Source organism: Helicoverpa zea, chromosome 7 (assembly GCF_022581195.2).
Source record: "Helicoverpa zea isolate HzStark_Cry1AcR chromosome 7, ilHelZeax1.1, whole genome shotgun sequence".
Taxonomy (NCBI): Eukaryota; Metazoa; Arthropoda; class Insecta; order Lepidoptera; family Noctuidae; genus Helicoverpa; species Helicoverpa zea.
The window spans coordinates 3,519,210-3,532,100 of record NC_061458.1 but is presented as its reverse complement, the minus strand read 5'-3'; the positions used below and the strand labels follow the sequence as shown (position 1 = coordinate 3,532,100).

The following is a 12,891-nucleotide window of genomic DNA, read 5'->3' as shown; positions in this document are numbered from 1 at the left end:
ACTTATAGCCAACACAAGGCTCCACAATAGAAGCAGGAGGTTAATAGACATTGCATGCTCATTTGGATACATTCTGTTATTTTATTCACAAACACAAGCAAAGGTCCCGTAGATTTTGTTTTCTCAATTACTGATAACGAATCAGTTACTTGAATAAATGTTATTAAGACTGAAATAAATAAATACATTCAGATTTTTATAACATTGCATTTTAATTTAATACCCTATGTCCAAATAACTTTCAGTATGACAGTGTCTTATTATTTATTGTGTCTACGGAATTATTACCAATATGTGTCATAAACAGACTTAATTCTTAAAAAAACGTAGAATGGAAAACATAATTTTGAAATAAAGTGACTTAATTTGAAACTACTTTATATTTTATGTTAAAATATATATAAAAAAATACTATAAACATAAATTTGCATTGTCATTGTGATCTCAAAAGGCTAATCCACAAATCTGGTAAAAATCAATAGTAAGCCATTAAAAACGGAAGAGATATATTAAGATGTATTAAGTAATATAATTTTTTGATGACGATTTTGCTCATTTCCCACAAATTGAATTTTTTGGATTCGGTCACTTTCATTCTAAGGGTGCGCTATGTGCTAAGCGCGATTCTAATTAAAGGAACACCTATTAATTTCTTGTGAAAGTTATATAGCTAATAACAACTCTTTTATGAGAATAACTTTCATGTTTTCATGTGTCATGCGCATAAAAATCAAAGAGTTTTATGCTTATTTTTTACTATGTTTTTAACACAAATGACTGATAATTTCTAAAATTTTATTTCATTACCCTATAGTCCTGTTTGTCAAAACACTTTCTACAGAGTAAAAAGTTAAATAATTCAATTTCAGTAAATAGGTCTAAAACTTGTTTTCTTATATAACGAGTTTATTTTTTTGTCACATCTCAAAAAGAAAGTTACGTCAAAGCTAGAAAGTTTCTGTAATCTTCAGGGAATATTGTAAACATTGAAATGCTATTAATATTTTATCAAGTTCCTGATCAAATTTGCGACACACCTAAATATTTTTTGTCAAATGCAGGTTTATACCAGTTAAATGGAAGTGATTGTTGTAAAATTTTCTCTTTGAGTCGTTACGCTAATCGCAGTTAATCCAGGATTGGTGATTGCAGTACCTACCATTTATTTACATCAGCATCTTCAACCGTCTAATATTACCCTGTCTTTGCCCTTAGACCCCTGTTAAGGGACTCGCTTATTCAGCGCGTACCTTTTCTGGAGAAACTGCATTCATAGCGGCTTGTATCATTAAAAAAAATATCCTCTTACGACATGAACTTCAAAACCTTCAATAAGTCTAACATCAGCTAACTTTCTTCCCCAGAATTCAGAACAGAACGGCTGCACAAGTGGTTCAGAGAGCGAGGGTAGGCTGAGGACGTCTCACAGCGCGCCCGTGACCGGCCTCAGCACGCTGGGCGGGTCCAACACCAACAGCCGCTTGCCTAAAGCGCAGAACCCTACTGTTACTCTGCTGCAGAAGGCACGAGGTAAGAAAGAACTAAATATTAGTAAAAAAGTCATTTATTAAGTATAATCCGCCTATACCTTATCCTTGGTTGTCTGTAACAGTTCGCTCTTAGCGATAAGACCACCCATTGTGTCACCTAAACTTTTAAATATTTGGGTTTGCTTTTTGGAATTTTAATTGGTGTTCGTAATAAAGTAGATATCAATCTATTTAGTTTTTGTTAAGTCTTATATTTCTTCCATACTCGTACTTGTCTGTCCGAAGTCATATCACAAGTAATTCCGGTCATTCGATCTCGACATAAATGTCTTTCACGCCATCCGTCCATCGTTTGTTTGCTATGATTTCATAATAAAACCGTTAACTCCTAATATTTAAAAAAACTTAAAGCGAGGAGGATATTTTCTTAAAATGTTTGCATAGCCTTAATTCCCGTTGAAAATGATCAGTTCTATAAATATTGAACGTGCGCTTTGACGCGGCCGTAGCGAAGGAAAAGGCAGCACGGTAACAAACATAAGCGTATTATGACAAGCGTTTGATAAATGTCTCTCTATTTCCTCTAAAAATACCCCATAAATATAGAAATAAGATGAACTTATCCATTGTTATACTTAAACCCAAATCCTCTTGAAAACTCTTGAGAAACTCCGCGTTATTATATCTTTTTAATATGATCGTCAAGTCCCGACGAAGTTCTTAAACGCTTATTTAGCCAAACAAACCTTTAACGAAAGTGCTCTAACAATACTTTTAACTAGTTAGGGGAAAACATGAGATTTATAATAGTTTTAATGATTTATGAATAACAAGCATGAAAATATTACTGGGGCACGCAAAAATTTTAATCGTTAGGTTATATTTATGTAGGTATGGAATACATTTTCTTCCCATGCAAGCGTATTTCCGATATCATATAATTGTAGGAGACGAACAAACAAATACCTATTCTCTGTGTCATTCCTTTAGGTACCTTATTACGACTTAAGTTTCTTCCCAAGGCCCTTGGAAAATCCCAAGTACAACTCAGAACTACGCAGAACTTACTAGCGACTGACTCATATAAAACTCGTTTCAAATAAAATCACATTGCAATACTTTCGAAACTATTCATAATTTGAATTTCCAACGGCCTTTCCCGCTCCACAAATGAATGGCCAAGTACCCTCATGATGGCGGCCGGCCCAAAATTACATCGGCCATTTTATACCCAAAAGTTGGATGAATACTTACTCGTAGGTACCGATGTAAGCATCTTAAGACTATAATTAATCCAGCTTAAGCTCAGAAACAGAGCAAGTAAAATGAACGCCTAATGTTTTAATGGTAGCAGCTCGGCTTATAGATTTTGTAGTCTTTGCTTTAATCTCTTGTAGGCATGAATTATATTGCGAGTTGCATTAATGGGAATGTTTATAAAAAATAACTGTTATCTATAAAACTGTGAATTACTGATCTACCATGATCAGCTGAGCAAATCCTTGAAGCCAACAATCTTATTAAAACTTGAATCCATTCTTTCCATAGGTTTATAACGCATTTATATGCAAATTCATATTTTCTAAGCCACAAATCAAAAACGAACTTAGTAGTCCCAATGTTAATACATTTTTCGTTTATATCTCTACCTTAATTAATAGGGTTGAATTGTTTTCAAGTGTTTGCACAGTCTCAGCTACCTCCATTTTTATACCAAAAATGAAGACAATAGAAATGCTCTCGGCTTACACCCATTGTCATAGATTTAATGGATGTTAGTTCATCACTTCAAATCACTAGTACCTGAAAATTGTATTATGAAGAGAACGCAAATTCATTTTGAATAAGAATATGCTCTAAGTACCTTTCTCGGCAAGAAATCATCAGATGATATTAATGTAAGTCATAGTGACGTCATATATCTATACACCCTAGCTTGGTACTCAAGTACTCGTTTCTCTAAGTACTCAAGATCAGAGACTATCATCGTAATTAAAACTACCCCAAGAATGTGTCAAAGAGTTCTCATAAAGAAGAAGCACGTATTATAAACACTGAAGCTTTCTTAACCCACTGACCCACTGAACTCTTTCTTGCTGAATTTTGATCATCTGAAAATTCAAAGTACTTTTACTGAAACTTTAGATTTCCTATTTCTGAAATATTTGTAGACTTTCGAAGGTTTTTTAAAGTAATGTGGTATTTAAGTAGATTATGAGCAATTTTACAAGGAATTTTTATATTGCCGGACGAGGGTTAGATTTTTGTAGAATTTGAATTCTTAGCAAGGGATGAGATATTTTTAGAGCTAATAATCCCAAAGTATTTGTTATGATTCGTATGATCCAATATACGGGATGGCATGTAATGTAATAAATAGCTTTAATTTATTACGAATATTTCATCATCTTTCGCCTTATAATACCTAGCGGATTGTCAACACGACTCCCAAAATTTAATTTGTCACAATGAAACGGGCGAAATGTCGTTAATTAACTAATTCAATTCAACATTAAATAAACGTTTAATTTAACTTAAAATTCGTCATAATTTGTTGAACATTTGGACGAACACAAATACATTTTAATTGCAATAACATTCCCTCCGTGGCAATATAGTTCATGAGATAGAACGGGGCTGGTTCGAGTACCATAGAGTTTATAATTTATTCCGAGAACAGGCGGCGAGAGCGGAGGCTAATTGCCCCCAAACTTTCATTAAATGGCTTACGCATAGACAACACCCCAGAATTTTTAATTCCAAAAAGGTTCTAATTAACTCCATATTGTACTATTATAAAATATATATGTATTCAAATATATATGTTATGGACCATGTGATTAATTCGGGCATTATAAATAATGCCCGAGCATTATGAATAATGTCTAGCTTTATCGGGCCAAGTGATTAATAACTATCTTAACTTCATTATTTATCACATTGCACGGGCATTATTATATTGCTACATGACAGTTGGGCAATTTGATAATAAAGCAAAAAATTGAAGTTAGTGACGAAAACGTATCCCACGTAACGGTTGCCCGGGTAACTGGGTTGAGGAGGTCAGATAGGGCAGTCGCTCCTTGTAAAGCACTGGTACTCAGCTACATCCGGTTAGACTGGAAGCCGACCCCAACATAGTTTGGGAAAAAGGCTCGGAGGATGATGTGACGAAAACGTATCGCTGCAAAACCGACTCCACGTAGTCTTGTCTGTCCTACCCCTAGAGTGCAATTCAAAACCGCGTAAGTGTGGAGGGGCGAGGCGGCCTGCGAGCTGAGGCGCAGGTAGTTTTAACGCTCGCCGACGCGGCTGAGGCTGGCCGGCTGAGCCGGCCAGCAAGCCGAAGCTGCGGCGGTGAGCGTGAAAACCATCTGCGACGATAAGCTCGCATGGGACCGCCGGAGCCCCGCAGCACCGGAGCCGTGACAGAAGCCATGCTTGCTGCATGTTGCTTGCTTACATTTTAAACGTACTGAGTTAAAAAATTAGAAGCTAAATAAATAAATTTTATGATGTCATTTAATAGTATTTTAGAAGTTTACTGTTAGAATGCATGCTACAAATTTAGATGCTAAAAAATAACCATCATGCGGAGTTGTATTTAGAGTGGTTTACTTAGAAGATAACGAGTGGCTGAGATAGTATTATTTAGATGCTCGTTAATTGTCGCTGACTTAGTAATTAAGAAGGCAACATACATTATTCGGGGCGAATAATTATATTAAAAAGGAGCCTGTTTAATAAGCACCCTTTAAATATGACTTTCCTTAACTTTTAAATGCAAAAACTAGTGGATTTTTAAGGCAGAAGTCCTTCATAATTAATCCAAATCATGAGGCTGATTATTTAAGTGGTTTAATATTTAGTTAATTTTAAATTAAATGGCAATAACAATAAAAAATTGAATATAAATATGTTATTACGTTGCTTGTATTACTTTGCCCAAAAGGTCATGGGCAATATGTATAGTGCCCGGTCAATTTGATTATTTGAATAATTATTATCAAACTGCACTCTCATATTGGGCATTTTTCATAATGACCGGGCATTATGTATACTGCTCAATTTATCACTTGGTCCATAACATATACATACATAGGTATTCAAATTGGACGCTAATTACGAGATTTGTTATCTGAACATAATAACACCTACGATGACTAGGCGGTTTACAAATTTTTATCATTCATAATTTATCTACTAGAATACATCAGGAAACTGATAGGGCTTTATGCATAATGGCACTTAACATTATTAACGCTACAGTTTATATTAATAATTGTGATAGTCACTATGATAGTTTAGTTTATTGATAGACACCTTGTAATATACCTACGACGTAACATATATTATTAACTAGCTTTTACCCGCGGCTTCGCTCCCGTCAACTGACTTCTCTACTTTACCCTATTTTTTTTTTCATAAGAACCTTCTCCTGATAATAACAAACACAACAAAAAAAGAATTAGCCAAATTGGTCCAGGCGTTGTTGAGTTATGCGCTTACCAACACATTTTGCGATTCATTTTTATATTATATTTCATTTTTAGATTATCGGCACTAACGTCATAGAAACAATTTTAAGATTTTAACATCCACAACAAAATCCTAAGCCAAACAAAATACCGCAACAAACAAATTATATGCTGAAATAACCTATAACGGGCTTATTTCTGACGAGGATCGACAAACTTTCATGAATACTTTGCTAAACATAAACATAATATTTCAATCAAAAGTCAGATAAATCCGCGGTGTCATATCAGATACCTGGCTCAGCCATCTTGACACATCTTTATTTACTCAGCCAATGTAGGAATTCAAAAAAGATGTATCATATAATGTCTGTTGACGAGGGTTCGTGTAAACTTGGATACAAGTGCGAATGACAACCTTAGGGTTACTACTATAAATGTAGGGAAATAGTGCTGATTATAATGTGCCTAGGTTAATAAAGATTTTTTTAGTGTCTATCTATTCGTCGACCAGTATGACCAGTAGCCTCGGGAATGGAACAAAATTCAACCATATTTTCACAGTTAGCTTTTTGCGAAAAATGTCTTCAAATTCTAGCTGTGAAGTGTGTTATTAAATACAACGACGCTTGATATACGTACAAAATGAAAATGATATGGTCTGAATAATTTTACGAGTGGATTGATAGTTTTCAGTGGAGATTCTGTGTGGATTTTAGATAGGTACTACTAATTGGGTATCCTTTTCAAATGTAGATTAAATATCGGATTTATGCAGATATAATAAATATGCTTATCGAGTCGCCTCGTTAAGAGTTCTTGTGCCAAACTTTTTGTCAGCTGCCAGCATTTCTCGCGACTTAAAATACAGTCTTTCTAATTGCGGTTTAATGACAATCTAATATTTTGTACTTATAACTATCGATAAAATAATTGGAAATAACTATGATTCACGTGTGTTAACAATACCTAATGGTTGTAATTTGATTTTGATTGCTCCTCATAATTGTGTTTCCCTAAATAGTCTATTCATATATTTGGAATATACATTAAAGAGGGTGTTTCTCTTTGGTTTTCAGAAGGTCAGCTTTCCCGAGGTCCCAGCTACATCCAACAGGAGCGAGATTCGGCGCGACTGCCGCGCGACCGACCCTCACCACCGAGAGGCGATCCAGGTATGTATTCTCACTTATGAAGCTTTGTTTCATGATGACCAATCACATTATGCTATTGTAAAAAAAAAGTGATAGGAACCAAGTTTAATAAAACCAATCGATTATAATGAATAAAACATGCTGCGCCGACCCCAAATAAAATTTGGTATAAGGGCAGGAGAATGATGATGATGATGACAATACTAATTTGGTTGTATTCTTTTCTTTTTTTATCGGCATCATGTGTAAAACTACTGATCTCTAAAGTTTACTCAAGTTTTATGGATATGCCAGGGTTCCATGTATGTACTAGTACCTTTGCGCAAATAATTGAATTCTTTGATTTGTTGAATTAGTTTTCTTTTGATCCTCACATTGAACCTGAACTATTTCTTTCTAATACTAATCCCATCTCCATTTTGATTCCAGTTCATGCGCTTCGAAAAGAATACGCGAGCGAGGGCGAAGCCGACAGAAGTGATCACGAACGCGGAGGCGTCCGCAAAATGGCGGATGCCCAAAGAAAAGTTGAAGGAATAGGACCCATCACCAAAGACGGAATGCCTGTCGCACTTAGATCTGTAAGTAATACTACTGAAACTATCAAAATTTCCTAAAGCCTGTTCAGTTATTGTATTTCAATGGCACAGACTCACCATTAGAGATATAGAAGCTTGAAAATCGTTATGTTTTATTAAAATACATAATTTTTACGTTACAGGAAGTCAAAGACCCCTCGAGGTGGTACAAAAAGATGTACGACACCATACACAAAAATAAATACGATGGTAAGCATCAAGATTTTTTAACTTACACGTATTTTAATTAGCCAGTTTCACCAAAAAAGTATTCACTTATAATAGTTATCCTACAGATGAGGTTGGAAATATTGAACTGGTAAATAATTTCCCGCTTCGTGAAACAGGCTTTAAAACTTTTATTTTATCGGGTGTGGAATACTACTATGTTGTTTGAGAGGTTTTCCCCAATATTTTAATTTTCTTTTTCAGACGATTATGTGACTATTCGATACAAAAGTCGTCGAGGTGATTATTTGTATTTTTTTCCAAATTATTTTTTGTTACATCGGTGGCTGTTACATCGCATATTTTGTGCCGTTTTTAAACGCTTTTTTTCATAACTTTTGATCGCCATTGTAAATACGTCATTGCTTTTTAGTGACATTTATGAAAAAATGATGCTGTTTAATAATTCAATGCTTAGAAATGATTTATGAAAACTGTAACTACATGCCTTGTTTAAAGCGTCACTTACAATATCAACAGTGCATTAGATTAAGCCATTAATGAATAATACCGTAAATAATATGACACTTAATAATTTTCTAACAAATCATCAAATGATAACTTCAGCTTTGAAGCTTATTTTAATTAACATTAAACTAAAGACCCAAAAAAAAAAAAATTGTTTTAATGATAACAACACCTGCTGCTTTCCTCACTTGTACATTTTGACGAGAATGCTATTCATTGCCATAGCAACATCGGCAGGAACAAAAATGTAGAAAACAGATACTCATGAAGCCATGAAGCTCTTTATGAGAATGACCATAGAGGAAAAATAAATACAGATTTTGATATTAAAAATAATTCTAACTACAAATTACTTTAAATTAAATGAGTTTACTCGTACATAGTGACAAAAGTTTCTGCAAAGCTTAAACTTGGAGTGTGTGTGCTAAGATTGAAGTAACAAAATCTCCTTCTTCAATTCCTATTACGAATTAATGCAAATAGAACAGTACTAACATCCTCATAAATCTATAGGCCAACCACCGGAACGAGTACTCAGCAACAAATCCCAGTACGCATACTTTGACCCCCGGTCCGGGTACCTCAGCGAACCAGAGGGAGGTCTCAGTAGACTGGGCACCAGCACGTGGAGTGATGCCTACGACAGTGACGTCACGACTGGTCCTAGGAGACGAACGGCTTCGGTACAGGAGGACAGGAGGTTCAACGATGCCAATTCACCGTATATGCCTAATACTAATAAGTAAGTATGACTAAGTAATACTTTAGTCGCCATTGATTTGATAAATGTTCCAGAATCAAAGTACAAAGGACTCTTATCAAAGTACAATTTGCTAACATACAAGGAACATCCAAAAGAACTGCTACTTAATACGCTAATTAGTAATGACATTTTTAAGCGATTGATTAAAAGAAACAAGCAAACTGACTCTTTGAAAGTAAACTTGAAGCAATAATTATAAATTAAGTTTCCAAACCACGAATCTAACATAGGTACATTGTTTTTCTCCAGATACAGCACCCTAGCATCAGCAAGGGCTAGTCAAGAAGTATATAAGAACCAACCGGGAAGAATAGAGAACTACGTGCCTGGCAAGTCTTCGGTAGTGGACAAAGAAGCTAAACAGGTACCTGCACTATTGCCAAAATCATCCCTTGCATTGTTTTCGGGTCCATCATTTGGGATTAAAACATTTTACACATAAGGGGTTTCATCGTGACATGCTTCTGGAATGATCGTCATTGGGAGATATTCTAATTTCATTAGTACTTCAGAAAAAAAAATAGAAAAATCCAAGGTTGAAAGACCTCAAAAATCGGTTCGTATTTCAAACCATTTCAACCTTAGTTTAGTAGACTCTGAATATAATATATCCTAGAGTAACAAGAAAGGAGCGAGAATCACAATTTATTAGTATTTGCGGTACTGGACCGCCTAGATATCATCACCATCATCATCATCATCTTGGGTCATCATCATTCGTACTAACTGTCTTATCCACGTTCATGAAAGAGCAACAACAAGAATTGTTTTTTTCTTTTCTAGTGGTGGGACGAGGTCATGGACATATTTGACGGGGTACGATTTTTTTACTATTATTATTGTGTGTCATTGTTATAACCATTACCTAATCAATTTGTGACTGGTCTTATGTTTTGTAAATCTAATGTCCAAAATGTGAAAGAAATAATGTTAATTGTTAAAGTTTGAGAAATGATCGGCATTGTTGGAGAAATGCCGGTGAGCACCAAAATTAAAATAAATTGTTTTGCAAATGAAAAACAAGCTTCTCTAACAAATTGTGTTAATGAAATCAATACAAGTGTAAATAAGCCGTCAACTGCTGTCCCGAAGCCTTTTGACAATAATGCTACAACAGTACTACCACTAACGTATGTTTTCCATCGCTGTCTGGTTCGTGTGGTGGTGGCACTAACAGTGGCTAGATGACAACTCCCCCCTCCCTCCGTACACGACATTGCTAGCTCGCGCGATACAAAAGAGTGTAAGACTTAACATGAATGTCTGCCTGTGTATCGTGAGCCTTTGTGTTTGCATGCACAACTATTTCGTGTTGTACTATTCGATCAAAATTGATTGTTTCATTGCTATGAAAGGCTACGACTGTTACATCATGCTTATTATCAAAAATAGTATTTGAAAGAAGTTTGAGAAAATTTTTAAATTCATCATCATCATTTCGTAAAGTTATGTCGTCTTTGTTTTGATCGAATAGACACACCTTCCTCACGAATGTCTTTGTTGTAATAGTTTACAGAATGGATAGGTTAGTTACTTTAATTCTGATTCTTTAAATAGTTCCTTCAGCCTTATGTGACTTTACATAATCTTCTGTCTAAATGGGTGCATTATCATAATTTTACTGGTGATGGTGCCATATTTTTGCATGTTTCTGGTGTGTTGGTATATTTTAATTATTATTCAAGTATAAGAAAAAAACTTAAATTGGTCAGAAAGAACTATCCCTAGGTATGGCATGGAACAAATACATTTGTTTGTTTACATATTTATTACAATTATTACCTACTTTCTTTGTGTATTATCTATATCATTGTATAATTTGTGTTCAATTATGAATATCTTGTTTAGTAGCATGTTTTAATTAATCTCACCAATAACTGTGAGGTGTGTATTGTTTTAGAACTGTACCTTATTTTCAAGTATATTAAAGTTAATATTCCTTTGCAGCAAAACATATCAAGTACAACATCTCTACCGCAATCTTCACCCAAAGAGAAAAAGGATTTGACGTCTACGATTCTTTCCAAATCGAACATGGCAAGGTAACTAAAAGTCTTGAAGCTAATAACATAAATGACTACACCATTACTTTTATCGAACTAGCTATCATCAAAAACCAGTAAGATTTCTTAGAGACATGTTCAAAGTTATATCAAGAGATCTTTCTAATATTATAAATGCGAAAGTCCGTTTGTTTGCTACGCTTTCACGCAAAAACTACTTAACGAAGCCAGTAAGCTATAGAGCTCAAAACTTTACTTATGATTAGGAATAAAAACATAGGTTTACATATCTTTATAGTGCTTTTGCAAAACACATTTATAAAACAAACACTTTTTTTCTAGAGCTCTAAAAGAATCCGGGTACGAGTCGGATTCGACGCTTGTGTTCCGTCGTCGCGAAGACACGGAGGCACCGCTGTCGCCTGCAGAGAGGCGCGCCGCCTACAGAGACCTGCAGGCCGGAGGGGAACCTCCTCTTAGAGGGTTCCGATCACCTGCACCACCTAGACAAGGTCAGTGTAGGATTAGTTATTGGGGATCATATCAAACAAAAGAAAGAAAGAGAGAAAGAGCAAAGATGTCAGTGTGTGTGAACATTTACATGAAAAACTGGCAACAGAAGAAAAGAAAAATATTACTCTTAAAATGAAGAATGGTGATTTGAAAGATTATGATTTAGTTTTAAGATTTTAACCTCGTAACAAAGAACTTATATAAAATATACTAACAAAGAAACTGACGGGTAAACTAATACAGCATGTTTTTTTATAACTCGGGTATTAATTTCGGTGTCGGCGTAAATAATAAAAACGTGTTAAGTGCTTCCTTAAACCTTTGACTTATCAATCGGCTGTGCAACGATCAATCGATTTATATTAAAACTAAATTATAAGTTAAACAATCAATGGAAAATTGTATTTTCCGTAAACTCGGCCAAGGTCAATGCAGATCCTATGTGTAACAACCACATGCATAACGGTTGTCCGACGTACCAACTCAAGGTCACCATGTAACGACAATGATGTTTTCAATAGCGCACATATTAGTCTATACGGTTAAACACGAGAGGTAAGTCGAGATTTTTGCCTACGCATGCTATCATTTATGCTATAAGCTATATAATAAGGTGCTGGGTCTTCAGGCGGCTGTACTATCAGGTAATCAACTTGCATGAGCACAAATTGACTCCAAAATTAAACTAGCACAGTAAGTAGTGTTGATCACGGTACGTTTTACTTTGCGGCACATACGTAGTAAACACAGTCACGGTTAGAAAACTCAAACAACGCTTACGAGAGACACAATTAGAACAGGAGCACGTGAGTCACGTTTGTATCACATTTAACGAGTGCAACGAAAAATATCAACACTGAAAAGTGGTTACGTTTCACAGACGAAACGGAGATCGAATACATTCCGATTTCTTCGACACTGACGAAGATTAGAGTACATAAGAAAACACCTAGTGTACACGAAGTCATTTGCTACCCAATAACCACTATTGAAACTGGAGACCAAGCAAAGTTCAAAAGACTAGCTCCATCTTTCTTGAGCATAGATTTGCCAAGTAATACTACCGACTATCCACCCGCTCCGCCTCGAAGGATTTCGTCTAAAAATAGCCGAACTCTCAAGTTAGTGACTTCTACAAGACCTGTCTCAACATCTCCGAAAAGATCGAGCTCATATTCCCAGTCCAATGTAGATTTTCTGAAAGACAAAATAAACC

At 35.2% G+C, this 12,891-nt stretch overlaps 1 protein-coding gene across 17 annotated transcripts in view; it reads left to right on the top strand.

Annotated features, from left to right (window-relative positions):
* The window catches only part of LOC124631675 (vinexin), a 184,541-nt gene that overhangs the window by 144,396 nt on the left and 27,254 nt on the right, over positions 1-12,891 (top strand). For 8 of the 17 annotated variants that reach the window (XM_047166191.1, XM_047166192.1, XM_047166193.1 and 5 more), the window contains 11 exons: positions 1,365-1,530; positions 7,048-7,143; positions 7,552-7,703; positions 7,844-7,910; positions 8,133-8,168; positions 8,910-9,138; positions 9,409-9,523; positions 9,943-9,975; positions 10,337-10,402; positions 11,107-11,201; positions 11,505-11,674. In XM_047166191.1, coding sequence (XP_047022147.1) covers positions 1,365-1,530; positions 7,048-7,143; positions 7,552-7,703; positions 7,844-7,910; positions 8,133-8,168; positions 8,910-9,138; positions 9,409-9,523; positions 9,943-9,975; positions 10,337-10,402; positions 11,107-11,201; positions 11,505-11,674 — 1,225 coding nt within the window. The remainder of the gene's footprint in view (positions 1-1,364; positions 1,531-7,047; positions 7,144-7,551; positions 7,704-7,843; positions 7,911-8,132; positions 8,169-8,909; positions 9,139-9,408; positions 9,524-9,942; positions 9,976-10,336; positions 10,403-11,106; positions 11,202-11,504; positions 11,675-12,891) is intronic. The other 9 variants (XM_047166199.1, XM_047166198.1, XM_047166197.1 and 6 more) reach the window with 3 other exon arrangements.